We start from the raw sequence: 20,249 nt of genomic DNA on the forward strand, positions 1-20,249 counted from the left end.
GGTCCTTTCTCATTTTTCTCTCCTGGAAATTCAAGCTGAGCTCACTCCCCACATTTTTTGTCTTGGTCAAATTGATTTTTGACGAAAATTGACGGAGATATGGCCAAAAAACCGAAATTTTAGTCCGTTTTTGGGTTTTATCTCCGTCAATTTCCGTCAAAAATGAATTTGATCAAGACAAAAAATGTGGGGAGTGACCTCAGCTTCAATTTCCAGGAGAGAAAAAAGAGAAAGGACCATTAGAACCGGCGATATTTCCAAAAAACTGAGATTAACATCTCAGTCCCTAAAGTCGGTTTTTGGGTACTATCTCCGTCAATTTCCGTCAAAAATGAATTTGACCAAGACAAAAAATGTGGGGAGTGAGCTCAGCTTCAATTTCCAGGAGAGAAAAATGGGATAGGAGAACTAGGACCGGAGATATTTCCAAAAAACTGAAATTTTAGTCAGTTTTTGGGTCCTATCTCCAGTTATAATTGTCCTATCTCATTTTTCTCTCCTGGAGATTGAAGCTGAGTTCATTCCTCACAACTTTTGTTGTAGTCAAATTGATTGTTGACGAAAATTGACGGAGATATGGCAAAAAAAACAAAATTGACCAAATTCAATCAGAAATCCTGTGGTGAGGAGGGTCCTATGGACGTTGGGGACCAATGGGCCCCGCTTGTGAATTCGATTGGGGTCACTTAACAGAAAGAAACGATCCCCGCCGGTTTTGGGGGTGAAAAATTTTTTGCTCGAAAAAAATTGAAGGTTAACCCCTTTCCATTTTTTTTGACAAAAAAATTTTTCACCCCCAAAACCGGCCGGGATCGTTTTATTATGTTAAATGACCCCAATCGAATTCACAAACGGGGCCCATTGGTCCCCAACGTCCATAGGACCCTCCTCACCACAGGATTTCTGATTGATTTAGGGAATTTTTGGTTTTTTGGCCATATCTTCAATGATTTCAATGATATCTTAGCAATAAGATCGCTTTCGGGTCTTAAATCAAGACTTGTTTCAGTACTTAAAAATCGCGACATTTGGATCTTAAAAATCGCGACATTTGGTTCTTAGAATAAGAGCCGAATTTTTGTAGTGCAGTCTTTCGAAATTGTGAATCAATGAGGGTATGTTGAAGCGATCTGACCGAATGGTAATCAGAAGGCNTGAACCTTAATCTGACCCTTGTGACCCTTATCTGACCCTCTGACCCTTGATCTGACTTCTGTCACCGTTAAACTGACGGTCTCAGAACGCACACGGTTTTTTTCATCACCGTGTGCGGTTCAATTGTTGAGGAAATTTTTTCATATGCGCCAAAAATTACTGTGTGCACCAAAAAAAAATCAGCGCCAAAAAAGAACATACCGTCTAGCTAAATGAAACTCATAAATTTCAAACCCATTTTATGACGACTTTGGCAATAGAATTTCTGAATAATAATCTGAACAATTACCTTTAGCAAAACAGTGGGTTTGAAATTGAGTTGAAAGCGAACCATCAGACCCTTGAAATAATATATATTTTTCCCAGCGAGTGCCACAATTCCTCAGATCGTATAAAAGTACGAGTTTGGGACGAGGATAACGATCTGAAATCGAAACTCCGGCAAAAATTGACCCGAGAGAGCGATGATTTTCTGGGCCAAACAATCATTGAGGTGCGAACTCTGAGTGGTGAGATGGACGTATGGTACAACTTGGAAAAACGTACGGACAAGAGTGCTGTATCCGGGGCAATTCGATTGCACATAAGTGTAGAGATAAAAGGCGAGGAAAAAGTTGCGCCCTACCATGTGCAGTATACATGCCTGCACGAGAATCTTTTCCACAGTTTGTGCGAGAGAAACAACGAAATGGTATCATTGCCAGAAGCTAAAGGAGACGATGCATGGAAAGTATACTTCGATCCACCGGGGGAAGAGCTTGTCGACGAATTTGCAATGCGATATGGAATTGAAAGCATTTACCAAGCGATGACGCATTTTCACTGTTTATCAACAAAATACCTGTGTCCAGGTGTGCCAGCAGTCATGTCAACCCTTCTAGCCAACATAAACGCCTACTACGCTCACACAACAGCGAGTTCAGCTGTCTCAGCGAGCGACAGATTCGCCGCGAGTAATTTTGGAAAAGAGAAATTCGTTAAACTACTGGACCAACTTCACAATTCACTGAGAATAGATCTGTCAGGATATCGCAATAACTTTCCAGCCTCGAGCCCCGAGAAACTCATGGATTTGAAAAGTACAGTAGATTTGCTAACAAGTATTACATTTTTCCGAATGAAAGTTCAGGAATTATCGAGTCCACCGAGAGCAAGTACAGTCGTTAGAGACTGCGTCAAGGCCTGTCTTCGATCAACCTATCAATTTTTGTTCGAAAATTGCGCCGATCTGTATCAACGGGAGTACCAAACATCCAAGGGAAACGAGCCACGTCCAGAGGATCGCGAACCAGCGCTTGACTCCCTCAAATTTTGGGACATGCTGATTACCCTCATAATAGCGGTTATCGAGGAGGACAAGAAGAGCTACGGTCCGGTGCTCAATCAATTCCCCCAAGAGCTGAACATTGGTCAATTATCAGCAGCAACAATGTGGGATTCATTTGCCATTGATTTGAAGTATGCATTAGACGAGCACGAGTCCCACAGATTATGCCACTGCGCTGACTACATGAATCTTCATTTCAAAGTCAAAGGTCTTTACGATGAATTTGTACAAGATGTCCCGCCCCACAAGAGCAAAGTCCCGGAATATCCAGCATGGTTCGAGCCATTTGTCATGCAGTGGTTGAATGCCAATGACGATAATTCACTCGACTATCTTCATGGTGCCTTTAATAGAGATAAGAAGGACGGCTTCCAGAAGAGTAGCGAACATGCCCTATTCAGTAATTCAGTTGTCGATATATTTACCCAATTGACTGAGTGCTTCAAAGTTGTATCTGAATTGAAGTGTCCCGATCCGGAAATACGTAAACGTTACATGAAACGCTTCGCCAAAACCATCGTCAAAGTATTGATAACATACGCTGATATTGTCAAAAAGGAATTTCCTTCTTACCTCCAAGAGGAGAGAATTGCGTGTATTTTAATGAACAATGTTCAGCAGTTGAGGGTACAGCTGGAGAAATTATTTGAAAAAATGGGGGGTGAAGAGTTGGAAGAGGATGCCGCTACCATATTGAAAGATTTGCAACAGCAGTTGAATGGCTCGTTGGATGAGCTTGCTGTTATTTTTGCAAAGAGTCTAGAGCACAAAATAACGGCCTCTGTCAAGGAAGTTGGGGACAGACTCGTCAATATCAAGGCTAGTAATCAGCAGAATCAGAGAAGTAGTGTTGAGGTTGAAGCTGATGATGTTCTGAGACCTTTGATGGATCTGTTGGATGGTAGTTTATCGCTGTACGCTGATTCCTCGGAGAAAACAGTGTTCAAGAGGCTTTTGAAGGAGCTCTGGAAAATTGTCATTAGGATAATGGAGAAGACTGTTGTGTTACCACCCATGACGGACAAAACGGTAATGTCAATGGAATTATTCATCTCAGATAAACTGTCTGGCATAATACGACTGATTTGTATTATATCCCCAATTATATTCATTCGTATGTTGTTATTCACAGATGGTATTGAAAAATTTGACGGACAATGCCAAGAACATTGCGGCTAATGCCAAGATCGAGGACATGGGGAGACTATTCAAAAATCATATGGCTGGGAAACCAGATGTGAAGAATGCTCTCAGTGGAGTCATGGTAAAAAAAATTACTATAGTATTTTCGAAAATTTGTTTTTCAATTCCTTGTGAACCGTTTTAGACGATCACTGAAAAAATAATTGTTTGAATGAATCCAATTGGGATTTCTTGGGATTCTCCCCAACGCCATCTTGACCGAGTTTGATCACAAGATTGGGTGCATCATCTGTCGAAAAAATTTATTTGAAACTAATATTCAGGGAAAGGTGAAACATTTTAACGTTGGCACAATGTCGGCGTAATGTTGGCTACCGACGTTGGCCCAATGTCGGGGGAATGTTGGCAGCCAGCATTGTGGAAATCCAGGGGAAATATCGGTTTTCAACGTCGGGCCAATGTTGGCGGGGTGTTGGCTGCCAACGTTGGGCCAATGTCGGGGAAATGTTGGCAGCCAACATTGGGCCAATGTTGGGCCAATTGAATTCACTGAATCATTGAATTAAATCTAAAATAGATCGTTATAAAATTCCTTTTGAAAGCAAATTTCTAATTTATTACCAAAAATCTATTGACTATGTCACGAAAGTAATTTCCCACTTGTTTTTTCATTCTCCAGGACATTTCAAAGGAAGTCGAGAAGAATTTATCGCCAAGGCAGTGCGCTGTTTTAGAAAAAGCACTGAACACAGTCAAAGATTATTTCTACGCCGAAGGTAGAGGTCTGAAGAAAAATTTCTTGGAAAAGTCACCGGAACTACAAAGCCTGAGATACGCATTGAGTCTCTACACTCAAACAACGGACACCCTCATCAAGACTTTCGTTACAACTCAGCTCAATCAAAGTAAGTAAAACCTAAATACTAGGACTTTGATTTTTTTTTTTTTTAATTAATTTGAAAGTAAATAAGACCAAACATGTAGATACGAAAAAAATAGTCGGTGAATTGTGTTGAGTTAAATGAAATGAAAAATTATTATTATTAAAAAAAAAAACAAAACAAAAAAAACAGTGCCGCTGAATGACGCCACGACATTACGCCAACGTCAACGCTCGATGAGCAGCGAAAGGGGTGATGAAGGCGAAGATGGAGATGGCATGGAAGGCCTTGAAGAGCCCCTTCGCCAGAGCAAACCCCCACTGCGGAGGGAAAGTCGGCAAGGTAGCAGAGTTTTTACTCTGAGGCCAATAGAGAGAATGAGATTATTAAGTTCATTAAGAACAATTAATCAGTCAAACTAGTAGCCTAGATTAATTGAGCATTTTAGAATTGTATGAAAGATTTGGTACAATCGAGACGTATGACAAGAAACTTGTGCAAAAAATTCTAAACCAACTCATGGGAATGATGATAATATGGATCGTAAAAACATTTCACACCCAGTAATCACTGTGAATCATCCCTATTCCTCGAAAAATGTAGACATGTTTCGATTGTTTATCAAGTTTTAATACCCGCTGATAACCTACTGCTAATGTTATTGCGTAAAAGAACGAGTAAAACGAAAAAAAAAAACATGCAATCATTCATCTCCACACGATCAATCAGCTTAAGTCGCAAGAAATGCATTAAAAATTAAGAGAATATTTATAGAAATGCATTGAAATGTAAGAGACTATTTAGAGCTCCTAAGTGCCCGCAACATTATGCAAGCTGCCTTCGCATTCTAGGGGCATGTCCTTTGCTCCACCATTGGAGTGAAAAAACCATCATTTGATTCCAAGTCACTCGTAGATTAATGCACTTTTGCGCCACTGCCTTATTGATTTTGATCGATTATCAAAATTCCAGATACGATGAATGCAGATGGCGAGTCTGTAGGAGAATTGAGCATTCAAGTTGACCTATTCACACACCCAGGCACAGGAGAGCAAAAAGTGACAGTTAAAGGTAAAAGAAAATCTACGAAACGCGCTGAAATGCGAACATTTGAATAGAAAATCTGAAAATCTATAAATTTCGAATTTACGTATTTACAGTTGTAGCAGCAAATGATCTCAAATGGCCGCTGGCAACCGGCATGTTCCGGCCTTTCGTTGAAGTCAATTTAATTGGGCCTCATCTGGCTGAGAAGAAACGAAAACAAGCGACTAAATCGAAGAGCAATACCTGGTCACCGAAATTCAACGAGACATTCCACTTGTAAGTAATGAAATAATAATGAAGGGATTCATAATTGAATGCCAAATAGAAGAGAAGCGGAATAATCCTGAAGGTCAAATAGGAGTTTAGCCCCTAGATTTCAGTGATAGAATCCTTGATGCTAAGGACTCTATCACTGAAATCTAGAGACTCAACTCACTAATTCCAGTTAATGTCAAGAATCTCAAAAAATGAGGAGCATTTGACCCTTTCGGACTACCCCGCCCATCTCCAGAATTTTTTTTCACGACAAAAACTCCCACTTTGCCCGCCCTTTATTTTTTTGAATTTACGTGACTTCAACTCACGCTGAAGCCAAAACCCAAGACCCTTTTTATTACTTTCATCAACTCGAGAATCTAGTTTTATTGCACACTCAGACCCAACAGTTCCAACTGTTTTCTCTTAATCTGGGTTTCCCTCATTCCTCTTTTCACTTCGATGTTACATTTTTTCCCAACTTACTCTCCCATTCATACGATAATAATGACGATAACGAAGAAGAATAACGTAAAATTGTCTCCTTCTCCTCTCTAGTATCATCGGAAATGAGCAGCAGCAGCTTGATTACTTCGAGCTCCACATCTGCGTGAAGGATTACTGTTTCGCACGTGAAGATCGATTAGTCGGTGTTGCAGTATTACAACTGAAAGACATTATCGAGGAGGGCTCATGCGCGTGTTGGCTATCACTGGGCAAGCGAATTCAAATGGATGAAACTGGTTGGACGATACTGCGAATTCTTTCCCAGAGGAATAATGATGATGTTGCTAAGGAGTTTGTGAAGCTGAAAGGTGATATACGGCGGGAAGATCCATTACCAAATCCAACTTAAAACATTTGAAATACACACTGGCATGACAGTGACGGGAACATTTAATATTTTTTCAGTAAGCTTATCTACGCAATTATTGGAAGGTATATAAAAAGCTTAATAATGTCGTGAGAGCATCAGTTATGATACTAGAGGATAATTGGCTTCTCGGGATGCGACAGTGAATTCCACTCGTGTGTCGTTAAAATGATAAAATTATCAGTGATGTTATCATAAATATTGACGTCGAAATGTTAATGAAGACCTCAATCACTCTCACGACATTATGAATTCTCTCGTATCATTGAGATCAACGAGAGATGACGAAGGTGATACAAAATATGAATGTGCCGAAAAGATTTTCTAATACATAAAGACCATTCAAAACATTAAATTCGAGGGGGGGGAGGACTCGAATTATTTTTCAAATTATAAGTAAGTGATTATTTAAAGTCGAACCACAACAATGCTCTTAGGCACATGTGAACGTTGAAGGAGACGAGAATAATCGTTGATCGATAAAAAAAAACGTACTAATGAACTGTAGATATCCGATTTTTGTCAACGCGGAAACGAACACAAAAAAATGAATTTTTCTAATACGAGTTTAAGATAGCATTTTTGCGTACGACCAATAGGCAAGTCATGACGATATTCACGACACGCCATTTAATTATTAAACATAAGTGAATCAATGAGAAAGAAGCAAATATCTTAGTCATTATCTTGTAAAAATATGTATTTACTTACGAAAAATTAACCAGAGATTGCAAGAGTCTGACCGCTATACATCATACATAGAGTTGAGCTACGATGGAGAGTTAAAGAACTGCAATTTTTCATCGCAAATTCATTTTTATTTTCGTTAATTGTTTTCATTGGCTGAAGAATTTATAGTAGAGGAGAAAAATCGAGTCTTGAGTGAATAATCTCAATACTCATGATGAGTTTATAGATAGATTTAAAGGCATAATAAACTAAAGAAGAAACAATAATATTGCAAGATTCAATAATGTCACTCCTTCGTACCTCGTGCAATATGAATACACATTTGTCCATTCGCCAAATTTGTTTTCTCAGATTAAAACATTGTGAGCATTACTCTAAATCCATTGAATAAGGTATAAAATTCACGATGAAAATTCATTTTTACAATTATCATCTTCAACATGAAAATACTTTCAAGATAAAAACAAGAATAAGGTAGTAACGTCTAGATAACTGAATAAGAAAAATAAATAAAAACAGGTTGTATCGTAAAAACGCTTTTTTCGGAAAATCGAGTAAAAATAGTGGAAATTACATTTGCATTCCAGACAAAGAATACGATTTTTAATAATACAAGAGATAAATCACTGAACCAAGGAGTAAAAGAGGTTGAATATGAAGAGATTTTTGAGTTTAGTTCCTGCACTAGCGCAGGCTATTTTCCGTTGTTTTTTTTTCAATTGAATCACTGAACATAAGACAGTATCTAGGCATCCTCATGAGCGAACTTGACAATGCTAACAATCCTATTCCGATGTGTGTGAAGTAGACTTATGCGTCTCGACATTGACATTTTTATCATTTTCCCTTTTGAAAATTACTGTAGAAGTCTGTTTGAATTCATCGGATTCTCTACGCATTCCAATAAATATTTATTCTGTTCTGAACTCGTTCATTACATTAATGAGGCCACATTAACGATTACTAATGCGAATATTTCAGTGGACAATGTGGTCAGCGCATTGAAATGTCCGCATCAGTAGTAGCAGAGTCTCAATATTTTGGATGAAATTTTTGTGAAAAGTTTCTTTGAACATTTTCTCGAGTTTCAGATAAAATTTTCCAATGTGGAAATCAATATTCTGTGATAATTTACCCTTAACTATCGACACCGTACACGTATCCATCAATCATTTCTCAGAGATTATGTCTTTGTGCCACAAATTAAGAAAAATGAAAAAGAAAATTAATGATATCCCTCTGAATTTACGATAGCGATGATGATTTTGAGCAGTTCACTTGCTTATTTCAAATCATTTTATCACTCTTTACTTCCTGCTAGATGAACAATGAGAGAGCCAGTCTTGCATTTAAAAAAAATTCAAAAGAATGAATTTCTTCTTCTATTCAGACAGTACACATAGAATTGGGGGGCTTCAGGAATCTCCATGCGTATGTTTACGGGTTGAATTTTTTCACATTATAACATTCCAAATATTAACTTAATTGAGAGATGAAAAACCTCTAGAGTAATATCAATTTTACGACTACTGAATGGAAAGTAAAATTGCACGGTACATAAATTTAAGCTGAGAGTGAAACGCAAATTCTGTATTAAAAAAAAGTTGAAGTGTTACTTCTGTGTGGCACACTGGCCAGTGCAACCACTTGGCACACCTCGAGATGCCATTTCGATGCCACAGCCCTAGTAGAACTGACAAACTCACGATCCAGAAATTATGAATCATTTTCAAAGCGCCAAATGGTTGTACTCGTGCTAGTGTGGTAATATAGGGAAAAATGAGGGAAAATAAAAAGATCAACAGACCGCTGAATAGCGTAGTAAAGAGATCAAAAGATGAACACAATTGTTGACAATACTATGCTTGAATTGGAAAAAAAATACTAAACAAAAGAAAAGAAAAGGGGGGAGAACAATTATAAAAACACGAATGGCGCATAATGGAATTTTATTATAGTAAGTATGCAAAGAGAATGTTCGCAATAATTTCAATCGTGTAAATTGCATTAACTCAGATTTATTAGCATGTAAATTTGGCGGTTGCGTGAGTCTATTGAATTATGTGAAAAAAAAAATATAAGAAAAATGAGTAAATTCATAGTATATTTCATCATTAATCTCCAACAAAGAGTGTTGTTATATCGTTGTTGTTGAATGTTAATAATTCAAAATTAACATTAAAAAAAATATTTGAAGATATTCGAGTTAAAACACGCACATGTTACACAGAAAACATTTCGATGACTGATTAAGTAAATTTGATCATGTCCAACGTGGAATTGTATGAAAAAAAAATTATTCACTGTTATTCTTCATTGAATTTCGTTTATCGTTAGAAAATAAAAATCCGTAGGCTGACTAAACACTTATCATTATTCACCACAAGCTTGAATGCCTAAGCGATCAATTTTTTCAGTCAATCTCAACTAATGAACGTAAAAATAATAGATAATCATGGACGATATCATTGAACTTTCATCAGCCACCGAAAAATTAGAGTTCGAGAGAGAAATTATGAGCATGAGTATGTCTTGCAGTCCTATTTACTTTTCTAGTTTCGAGTAAGGCCCCAGAATGAAGCGAAATATATCGAACACAATAGCAAAACTATTTATCGGTTCAAGATTACCATTTCTTTACTGATAAAGTCGAGGTTTCTTTAGGAAATTGAATTTCAAATGGATATCGACATTCACACTACTTTACAGTTTGGATAAAACATATATTTTTTATGTTTATGATATTTATTTATGGACAATCGACCATACAATCGGTGCAAAGTATCAATTTCATGACACATCTGAATATTTATTTCGTAATGGAAAAAAATCTAGTTATTAAGGAGCGCAAGGCAGGTGAATGAATCCATGAGAATCATGAATAAAGCAATAACCCATAAAAGAAACTGAGAAATTGTAAAATATGAGTAATTAATACTAAGGGAGTTGAAAAATTTCAGTGAGCTAACAAAATGGTCTATTTCTAGCTGATGATTGAGCCATGTTTCATATCATAACTACTGGTGCACATAAATATACGCATGAAAATGGATGAAAAGGAAAATGAATCAAGCATGACATCACGAAAAATAAAATTTTCCAGGCTACATTATTATGTTTACACCGACTAACCCGTAAACATGAAATTGTCCAAGCCACGAAGAGTTTCGTTCGTGTGGAATAACGTAGATTAAGAGACAATTCCCCTCGTAAAAGTTTTCGAAACACGTATGCAGAGAACTGATGAGAAAAAAATGTCATTTGCAAGTTGAATCCAATTTTTTTTGTTTTTCTGTTTTCTTCCTCCGAAAGAATTGCAATTTCATTCGTACGCGTGCTCCGGAAAATCACCCAGACATTTAATTTATCGAATTCCCATCGATAATGAGGATCGAGATTTTTTATACAAACAGGTGAGAAGACACTATTCAAATTTTAGCATTAGAGAAAACGCTGAAGAATGAAAAATATCATAACCCAAAAAAATGTAAAAGAAATCATCGTCATGCTCCCATAATTTGAAAATGTTTTCACTTCTCCACTTTCGTGTAAGCATTCTTTATATTACATCAAGGAAAAATAAATTGAAAAGGGAAAAAATAATATTGGACTTCCGGTGATATTGTGAACATATGTAATACGATATTATGGAATCTTTAATCATCACACAAAAAAAATGAAAAGGAAGGAGTTGCACATACAACTGCACAGATTATTACATTACTACTTTTAAGAAATACGCCCACAACAACTCGTTATTGTCCATAATCTAGACAAAAGATGAGTGAAAAAATTTGTAAAAGAAAAAATGAAAAAAATGTGCTTTCGAAAGTCTGACATTGTTGCTCAATTCTTTCTTCTACCCCTCCTCCCCATAATTAATCAACGGGGTGAGGCGACGATTGCAAACTGGATAATTAGTTTATTGTCGATATATGATTATGTATACAAGTGAGTCGGTAGGAAGGGAGGGAAGGGTAGGGCAAAATGGGGCACCTCAAAGACTAGTCTGCAACCCCTGTTCCTTCACTCAATCATTCAACATCTCGAAGGAAATTTTTACTTTTCAATAATTTTTATTTCTTAGCATGAATTACAGAGAAACTTAGTGTTTCGACATTTTACTGAATAAATCATTGATATATGCAAATAATCCCGATGTATGTTTGGAGTTGATTCACTTCCAACACTGGGGGGAGAACAACTCGAAATATGGATCGAAATTCGCACTTTCTCGGAAGTATTTTTCCCTAAGAGTCGGTTTTTTTCTTCACAAGCTCCTAGAAACAAATATGAGTTTTTTAATTCTAGTAATATCACATGGACTCGTATTCCTAACGGAGCTCAACTCGACGACAATTAGACAGATTGATAATTCAGTAGTGAAGTAGAAAAACGATTTAAGTTTCGCGTTTTCGGGGAATATCTCCGAATCTAAGGGAGACAGCCAAATTTTCGTTATAACCTTTTTTGTAGCTCTCAGTTCGCCCTACAAAAAAGGTTATGACAAAGATTTCGCTATCTGCCTCAGATTCCAAGATATCCATTAAAAACTATAGCTTCGCTACTAAATTACGAGTGGGAGAAAAATAATGAATATTATCGCGTACCCTTGGTTTCCACGTCGGCCCCCTTCTGGGTCTGGGTCCGATGATATCTCTTTCTCCATTCATCCAATCAGTTTTAAACATCCAAGCCATATAAATGGTATAAAACGCCATGAAAATAGCTGGATGATCAACCATTCTCGAGCCTTCACTTTATATTCTCCTCACCAAATATTTCCTTTGCCAAATACAATATTTTTCTTTTCAATTGCTGTTATCTAATCCGTCAGACTGACTGGAGAGGATCTGAAGCTGCTGCTCGACTAGGCCGCCATTTTTTTTCTTATAAATAAACCTCAGACCTTGAGGCAGTTTTCAATACACGAAACCATCAAAAAAATATTTGAATAATAAAAGAACAAGTAAAAATTGGAAAAATCAAATCAGAAAAATCCAGGAGACGAACAAAAAATATTGAAATAAAGGGATGATCTAGCGGATTTCGAATTCAGCCACAGCAGAGGCAGTCAGCTTGTTTTTCTCATTTTATTTCAAATGTCAAATTTTCTCGCTAATGCAGTTGTGAAATAATGAAAGAAATTGAAAAATACAAAATCAAATAATCGTCCTGTTAAAATCACTGCTATATTATTAGCTCCTATCTAAGGTACATAAAACATAATAACGCTCATTTTTTTGCTTTTTTTATAATCCAGTTTTTTTTTTAATTTTCTCTCCCTCTCTATAATTTATTTAAACCTAAATTCTTATTCTCAGTGATTAAAGATTCTAAATTGATTTATACGCACACTTATGCCCAGCTGCAACAACTGTTCGTCATCATGTTATTATTATTATTACAATTTTTCTTTCTTCAATAATATATAATTTAATATACTATGTTCGCATATAAAAAACAATGACTTATTGTAGAGTACAAGATCGTTTCTTAATTAAGTTTTTATCATTTTTTGTTTAATTTTTCACCATTCCTCAGTTGCTGGTTATCTAATAATTAATAGTATCATATAACAACAGAAAGTTTGATTTGATGACTACGACAATGAAGTTTCTAGAATCTTGTTCCCCCAAAGATAACATTTCATCTTCATTATTAACAACTGAAGAGGAATTGTTGTTGAATTTTTGTGATTGACTCGAAGTAAACGAGATGCAAGTGAGACATTTCTGTAAAATGGGGATCGAATGACATCTGAATCCGCAAATACCAAATTCACCCCTGTTTGCTCAATTTATCCTCAAACTCATCATTATATCAATTTTTCGTTAGGGAACATGGAGTATCATTTTGGTTGGCAGGCCTGAGCGTTTACCATTTGTCTATTTTTTCGAATAATAATGTTTTTATTTACGTATAGTAATTTTTCCACTGGAAATTTCAATTGTTTCACAATCTCTTGTAATTGGGGCGTGAGATCGTTCCGTGCATATCACTGACAAAAATTTGAATCACCTTACAATTATTTTCATTATAATTATTAATATTATAATTTTTCATCATGTATGTATTGGGCTCGTTAATATTGTAATGATTTTCTTTCCAGTTGGAGGCACGCGCGCTACATCACGAAGTTGTTGGATTAACAATGAATAGTCTGCTCCACGATTCCTCTCCACCTATTAAAAGATCCTCCTTGTGGAAATGAAATAAAAAAAAGTATTATTTAATGCATTAATTTTTGTTTACATTGAAGTCAATTTAGCCATTTTCTTGGTTTTCAAGGAATATCTCGAAATATAAGGGAGATAAGGAAATCTTTGTCAGAACCTTTTTTGTAGCCCTCAATCCGCCCCACAGAAAAGGTCATGACAAAAATCTTGATATCTCCCTTAGATTCCGAGATATTCATTGAAAACTGGCCAAACATTAAAATCGACGAACCGTTTTGTCGCTTCGCTGTTTTCGAGCAATATCTCAAAATCTGAGGGAGATAACGAAATTTTCGTAATGACCTTTTTTATAGGGCGAATTGAGGGCTGCAAAAAAAGTCATGACAAAAATTTAGCTATCTCCCTTAGATTTCGAGATATTCGTTAAAAACCAGGAAAATGGACTGAATTGAGATTATGAACTACTAAACACTTACCACACACGAGCAGGTAGCAGGGGTGGTCGTGGTGGCAGAGGCAGGCACCGTCAATATTGAATAATATTGTCGACTACTGCAAAGCCACAAGCACCCAAGCCAGCACTAGACATCAAACGTACCAACTCTTTGGCATGTGATATTGCAACCTCTAGTGGTGGCCGTCGAGGAAGATTCGTTGACTCTAAATGAAAAACGTAATATGAAGGGGAAAGGCAGCGAAGGGACCTAGAAACCAATCACCAATCTGACCAATGATAAATCTTAAAATATTACCAAGAATTGCTGAATTGAGTCTAGCACAGACTGTTTCCCTTTCCTGAGGATCTAGTTGCCATCCAACTGGTGAGTTCCATGGATTCGAGTAAGCCAATAAGCTGAATGCATCTTGGAGCATTTTTTTATTGGACTCATTTTTTCCGTACTGTTGTCTGAGGTGTATTGATTGTGAATACAATTGTCGGCCAAAGTCAAGCATTTTTTCGATTGCCTGCTTATTACCACCGCACAATTGCTTCTTTATACATTTTCCCACTGACACTTGGGGATTACTGGAATTGCCATTTTGCTGTGTTTGATTGGCACTATCTATTTCTGTAATCAGTCAAATTATCATCCAATATATTCAATAGATTTCATATTTATTTCATATCTCGAGAACGATTAGTCTATCACTTGGTCACTGAGTTTTGTACACTCATTATCCGTTTTTAATCAATTGTTTTCCCACATTTCAGTAATTCCATCAGAGATCAATAAACGAGAGGAAAAAGGAAACAAATTGCACGAGTAATGAATATCTTTATGATTTTAGGAAATTTCTAATTTCTTTGTGCAAAATTGGACTATCCCATTTTGTCCTACCCTCCCCTATTATGCGCAAAGTATTGATTGTAGTGTCGAAAATGAAAGAAAAATTGGTAAAAATAAAAAAATAAATAAGTGAAAATAATATCCAAGCGAAAATGCTTGTTTTTACATAAAAAATAATACACACCCATGTCAATGTCTTCACCATTTTGGCATCTGTAACCATTGGCATTTGGATTACCATTCTGATATCCATTTGCATTTTTAATGCCATTAGCGTTAGTCGTTGTATTCTCCTCCATATCTACATCCTCCTCCATTTGACCGTTGATAAATTGCGATTCACCAGCACCATTAATAGTATTATTTAAATTCATCTCATCGATATTTCTGTTCGTTGATGATTTTATGTACGTCTTGGTTGATTGTATAACACTCGTCTGATTTTCACTATTGCTCTGATAAACCTCTGAATCACTGCCATTTACCATTTCAACAAATTGACGGCATTTTAGGGCGAACATTAAATTTGGATCGCGTTCGAGAAGTCCTGGATATAATCGGCTAGTTAAATCTATTGCTTCGCCCATTCTACCGGCTAAAACAAGCTTCAAGATTCCTAAAAACAAAACGATATAAATATTATAATTTAATTATAATTCAGGAACCAAGTGGTAAAATGTTTTGAGTCGACTTGGCTCTCAGCCGAGTTTTTGAGGAATATCTCGGAATCTAAGGGAGATAGCGAAATTTTTGTCATGACCTTTTTTGTAGAGTGAATTCAAAGCTATAAAAAAGGTCATGATGGAGATTTTGCTATCTGCCTTCGATTCCAAGATATTCATAAAAAACTGACTAATAGCCAAAATCGAAAAAAAATTGCAGTTTACTTACTTTGCCTATTCTTAATGGAGTTGAAATCCTCTTCAAATTCTTGTCCCGTACTGTTGGCAAACGCCTCGGCAGTATCGCAATAGCCATGATGGACAAGGTACGTAGATACCATTCTGTTGAATCCATCAATGTGTCATTTTCATTCTTTAATTTATCTAATTCGACTCGTGTTTATTGGAATGCACATGCAGGGAGAATAAACATTTATATCAACATACTTGTGAAGAACGGCTTGCCACTGACCCTGTCCATGATCTGGCGTTGGATAATTGATAATTTGCAATCTCGTGCGAACTCGTAGCTCATTAATCATGTCTCCAATATCGAATACGAATGGAGTTTGGCCGAAATTGGCATCGACAACTTCGCCTGGTGTCTGGAGACCCACAGTTGGATACAAATTTGGCTGAGAATGACAAATACACAGCCATTTTCAATAACAATAAAATTAATTAAGGAATTGTATCAGTAGCGAAGCGGTAAAACGATTTAATTCAGCTCTTAGCTGAGATTTCGGGGAATATCTCGGAATCTAAGGGAGATAGCGAAATTTTCATGAGGACCTTTTTTGTAGAGCGGATTGAGAGCTACAGAAAAGGTTATAACAAAAATTTTGCTATTTGCCTTAGATTTCGAGATATTCATTGAAAACTGAACAATAGTCAAAATCTGGTTCAGTCAAGTTTTTGAGGAATATCTCTGAATCTAAGGGAGATAGCGAAATTTTCGTTACTACCTTTTTCATAGCTCTCAATTCGCTCTACAAGAAAGCTCATGACGAAAATTTTGCTGTCTGCCTTAGATTCCGAGATATTCATTGAAAACTGATCAATAGTCAAAATCGACAAATCGTTTTACCGCTTCCTACGCATTTCTTTAATTAGTTATCGAACAGAGTTGATTACGGGTAGATCTGTGAATGCGACGCCTAAGTGATGGCCATTCTTCGTGTAAAAGGCTGTGTTGTCAACCAGATTAACACCGCAGCCAATGACATCGCCGGTAGTGAATGTTGGCCCATAAGGCTGACCGGTGCCAGATGAACAGAAACTGTGTCCGTCGTCACCGTGATATCCGTACGAGTGTTTGTCCCAGCCTGGTAATCGATTAACGTTGACACCATGAGCTGACAGACCAATTCCCATGTAGCCGTCGCGACCCTTGCTCACTATTTTCACTTCGAAGTAGTAGAGGCCACAGGCAGCTGGTATCGAATGTGTCGTACGAACACTGGCAGCATCTTTATGTGTTTTACCGTAACCTATCCATGGTTCAGAATCAGAATTTATTGGGATTGTGGGTGGAATGGGATGAATCACTTGATTGAATTTAAGGGTATCCAAGAAGGACTTCAGCTATTTTTTTCCAGTGAAATGAGTGTCGTTTGAGCTTTATTTGATTTTATCATTTTGTAATGATTTTATTACTTAAACTTTGCAAGTCTCAGTTTGAATGTCGATATAGAATGGCTAAAAAACATTTTAAAAAGCTGAAAGAATATTATAAAATTTACTTTTGGAGGAAGATTGATGAAATATGAAAATAATAACAGTTTTTGAAAATTACGAGCATTTTCTATGAATCATTTATAAATAATCAATTTTCCACTATAAAAATCATATTCAGAATTTTCCCAGAAATTGATTTCATGCCTAAAAAATGAGGTTTAAGAAAGTTTAAACTAGTTCAATTATTTATTGATAAACAAAGAATATTTTTAAAAAATCATAATTCTGTACAAAATATAATTTAAAGACCATTGAATATTCATGATTTTTTGAAATTTGTGTCGCACAATTTAATTGACACTGACATGAGTCGAGGTGTATACAGATTAATTTTCGAAAACTACATCGGTCCATGAAACCCAACAGAATTATCTTACAATTCATTTGGACGAAGAAAAAAGAGAGAAAGGAGAGAAAATCCAGGTACAACTGCATTTTATGTCAAACTAAAGGTTCCTTTCACTCATCTGCCTCGATTTTTTCTATGATCGATCTGCTCCTCACTCGGTGCGCATTGTCTTTACAGATAAACCTGCAATTTACTGCGGTCAGTAGGTCTCAATTACCTATTCTTTCCTAATATGTGGAAGGATTAGAGGGATTGAGCAATAGTTTTGCATCGACAATCGAGCTCTTTCTAGGTCACTAGGTCAGCCGAGTAACCGCTCATTCTGATGTGCATCGAAAATCCCTACACAATCTCTCATCGAATTGTCAATGCTCTTTTGTTATTAAATATCCAATCAATTGTTCACTTAATTTTCTTTATGCATTGGAGTCTAGAGTTGACATATAGCAGTTGCGAAAAACAATGCAGAATTGAGTGAATGATGATTAGTGCATTCATTCAAATTATTTGCACTAGAGTCGCTTAAATTGTTATTAACATGTCTTCATCTGGGCCGTTATGCGGTAATATCAGCAATGTTCATAAAATGGGGGTGAAAAATAATGAAACCCTTGTCATTCAAATGGCCAACGTTTCGAGAACTAAATGTTCTCCTCATTTAGACCATAATTTATGAGCCATCGGTAGCGAAGCGGTAAAACGATTCAAGTTGACTTAGCTCTCAGCTGGGTTTATCAGGAATATCTCCGAATCTAAGGGAGATAGCGAAATTTTTGTCACAACCTTTTTTGTAGCCCTCAATTCACTTTGCAAAAAAGGTTATGACAAAAATTTTGCTATCTGCCTTAGATTCCAAGATATTCATTAAAAACTGATTAATAGTCGAAATCGACTTCGTCTGAGTTTTTGAGGAATATCTCCGAATCTAAGGGAGATAGCGAAATTTTCGTCATAACCTTTTTTGTAGCCCTCGATTCACTCTACAAAAAAGGTTATGATAAAAATTTTGCTATCTGCCTTAGATTCCGAGATATTCATTAAAAACTGACTAATAGTCGAAATCGACTTCGCCTGAGTTGTTGAGGAATATCTCCGAATCTAAGGGAGATAGCGAAATTTTCGTCATAACCTTTTTTGTAGCCTTCGATTCACTCTACAAAAAAGGTTATAACAAAAGTTTTGCTATCTCCCTTAGATTCCGAGATATTCATTGCAAACTGACCAATAGTAAAAATCAACTTGAACCGTTTACCGTTTCGTTACTGAGATTCTGTGGACTACAAAAATGTTATAAAAATCCCCATAACAATTCATCATCACTCTCCTCCGCCCAAGAACCAGTTCGTCGTTATTACGTATTTTTAAATCTCATCATCTTTCTAAACAATTGTGTAAACACGGTCCATAAAAAGGCTACAATTCGATACGCAACAGATCTCATGGAGCAAAACGTTGACGCCTTCACATTGAAGTGCGCCTACCGCACGTAAAAAATATCTCCGCCACAAGAGCCAATGGGAAACTCAAGGAAGCATTAAACGTGACGATGCGGAAGGCGTACAATTGCTCCGCAATGTAAAAGTGATATTGCAATGATAATATCGCACTTATTTTTAGAATAACACCTCATTTTCCAATCTTATCAAGCACTGAGAGAAGAAATTATGTAAATATACTATTCAGAACAGCTGTCATTGACATTGGAGATATCTCATGCACAAAATGGTCCCTCGGCCTCTCTCTCCATCCCCCTACATTTTTTGATTAAATTTTTTAACTAAAAATTCCAGATTCTCCTGAATTTTTTGGAGAGGAACTACTCCAATTAAATTCGGAAATTTATTTTTAAAAAAATTGTCTTCACTGTGAAAAGTGCAGAGAGAAAATCCATCATGGAATCAGACTATGACCGATCAGCTGATTCCTTTGTTTAGGTCGCTGACAAACACGCGAAAAATTCGATGAAAGACTGCTGCCTATGTATAACAATCAATAGTTGATGTCTGCGAATAGTTGAATGAAAAAAAATCGGAGAATTGTCGTAGCCAACAAATGAATAATTAACCAGTAGCTGAAAATTCCCAATATCCTCAAGAAGGTCATGTTTAACGATTGGTCAAACATGAATCGCAGTAGAGGAGAGCACGGAGGTGCTCAGCCACACACACATACCTTTGTAATGAACGCGAAGATTATTTTGCGATAATCCAATGTAGTTGAATTTGTCCTTTGGACTCCATGACCTCGGCAGAGGTGTCTCTTCCTCATTGACCATTGGATAAAGCATCTTGAGTCTGTCACTGGGCTGATTTTGTCCTGAATTTATTCTCGATGGCTCCATAACACTCGTTTCCTCATTGGTGGCGGCCATCATTCTCATATGCAGCCCCACTACCTCACCACACACACTTTATATCACTTGGTAACGAAATAAATTCGATCAATTTTTATTATTTTCCGGATAATTTCATCAATTTCTCCAACGCCACCACTGGATATCCTTATCGCTAAAACCCCTCAGTCGCCTTTTAATTCAGCCTCTGACAGATCCCTAACGTGTCACTGTATTGGAGGATTTCTATCCTTATTCGCTTATTCACTTTTACGTGAGGCCCGACAAATGCGCAGACACACGCGCGCAGTTCATTTACAATGGGCGTT

General features: G+C 36.7%; 2 protein-coding genes across 2 annotated transcripts; one reads left to right on the forward strand and one right to left on the reverse strand.

Annotated features, from left to right (window-relative positions):
* Positions 1–1,521: 1,521 nt before the first annotated feature.
* Positions 1,522–11,209, forward strand: LOC107044490 (protein unc-13 homolog A; the record flags this gene model as incomplete). The annotated part of the gene is made up of 7 exons (XM_015266386.1): positions 1,522–3,511; positions 3,615–3,746; positions 4,305–4,530; positions 4,699–4,848; positions 5,479–5,577; positions 5,667–5,829; positions 6,367–11,209. Coding segments are annotated over 7 exons (3,058 nt in total), but the record flags the coding sequence as incomplete, so codon positions are not given.
* Positions 11,210–11,424: 215 nt separating this feature from the next.
* On the reverse strand, positions 11,425–20,186 carry LOC107044510 (ran-binding protein 9). The gene is made up of 9 exons (XM_015266415.1): positions 19,761–20,186; positions 16,637–16,992; positions 15,950–16,137; positions 15,732–15,844; positions 15,025–15,456; positions 14,304–14,621; positions 14,028–14,211; positions 11,983–13,573; positions 11,425–11,652 (listed from the first exon to the last, which is right to left on the reverse strand). Exons 1-7 carry the CDS (start codon positions 19,966–19,968, stop codon positions 14,078–14,080), a joined length of 1,749 nt encoding a protein of 582 aa, XP_015121901.1. The 5' UTR covers positions 19,969–20,186; the 3' UTR covers positions 11,425–11,652; positions 11,983–13,573; positions 14,028–14,077.
* Positions 20,187–20,249: the final 63 nt, after the last annotated feature.

Source organism: Diachasma alloeum, unplaced genomic scaffold, assembly GCF_001412515.2.
Source record: "Diachasma alloeum isolate Michigan unplaced genomic scaffold, Dall2.0 Dall_scaffold_00753, whole genome shotgun sequence".
NCBI lineage: Eukaryota > Metazoa > Arthropoda > Insecta > Hymenoptera > Braconidae > Diachasma > Diachasma alloeum.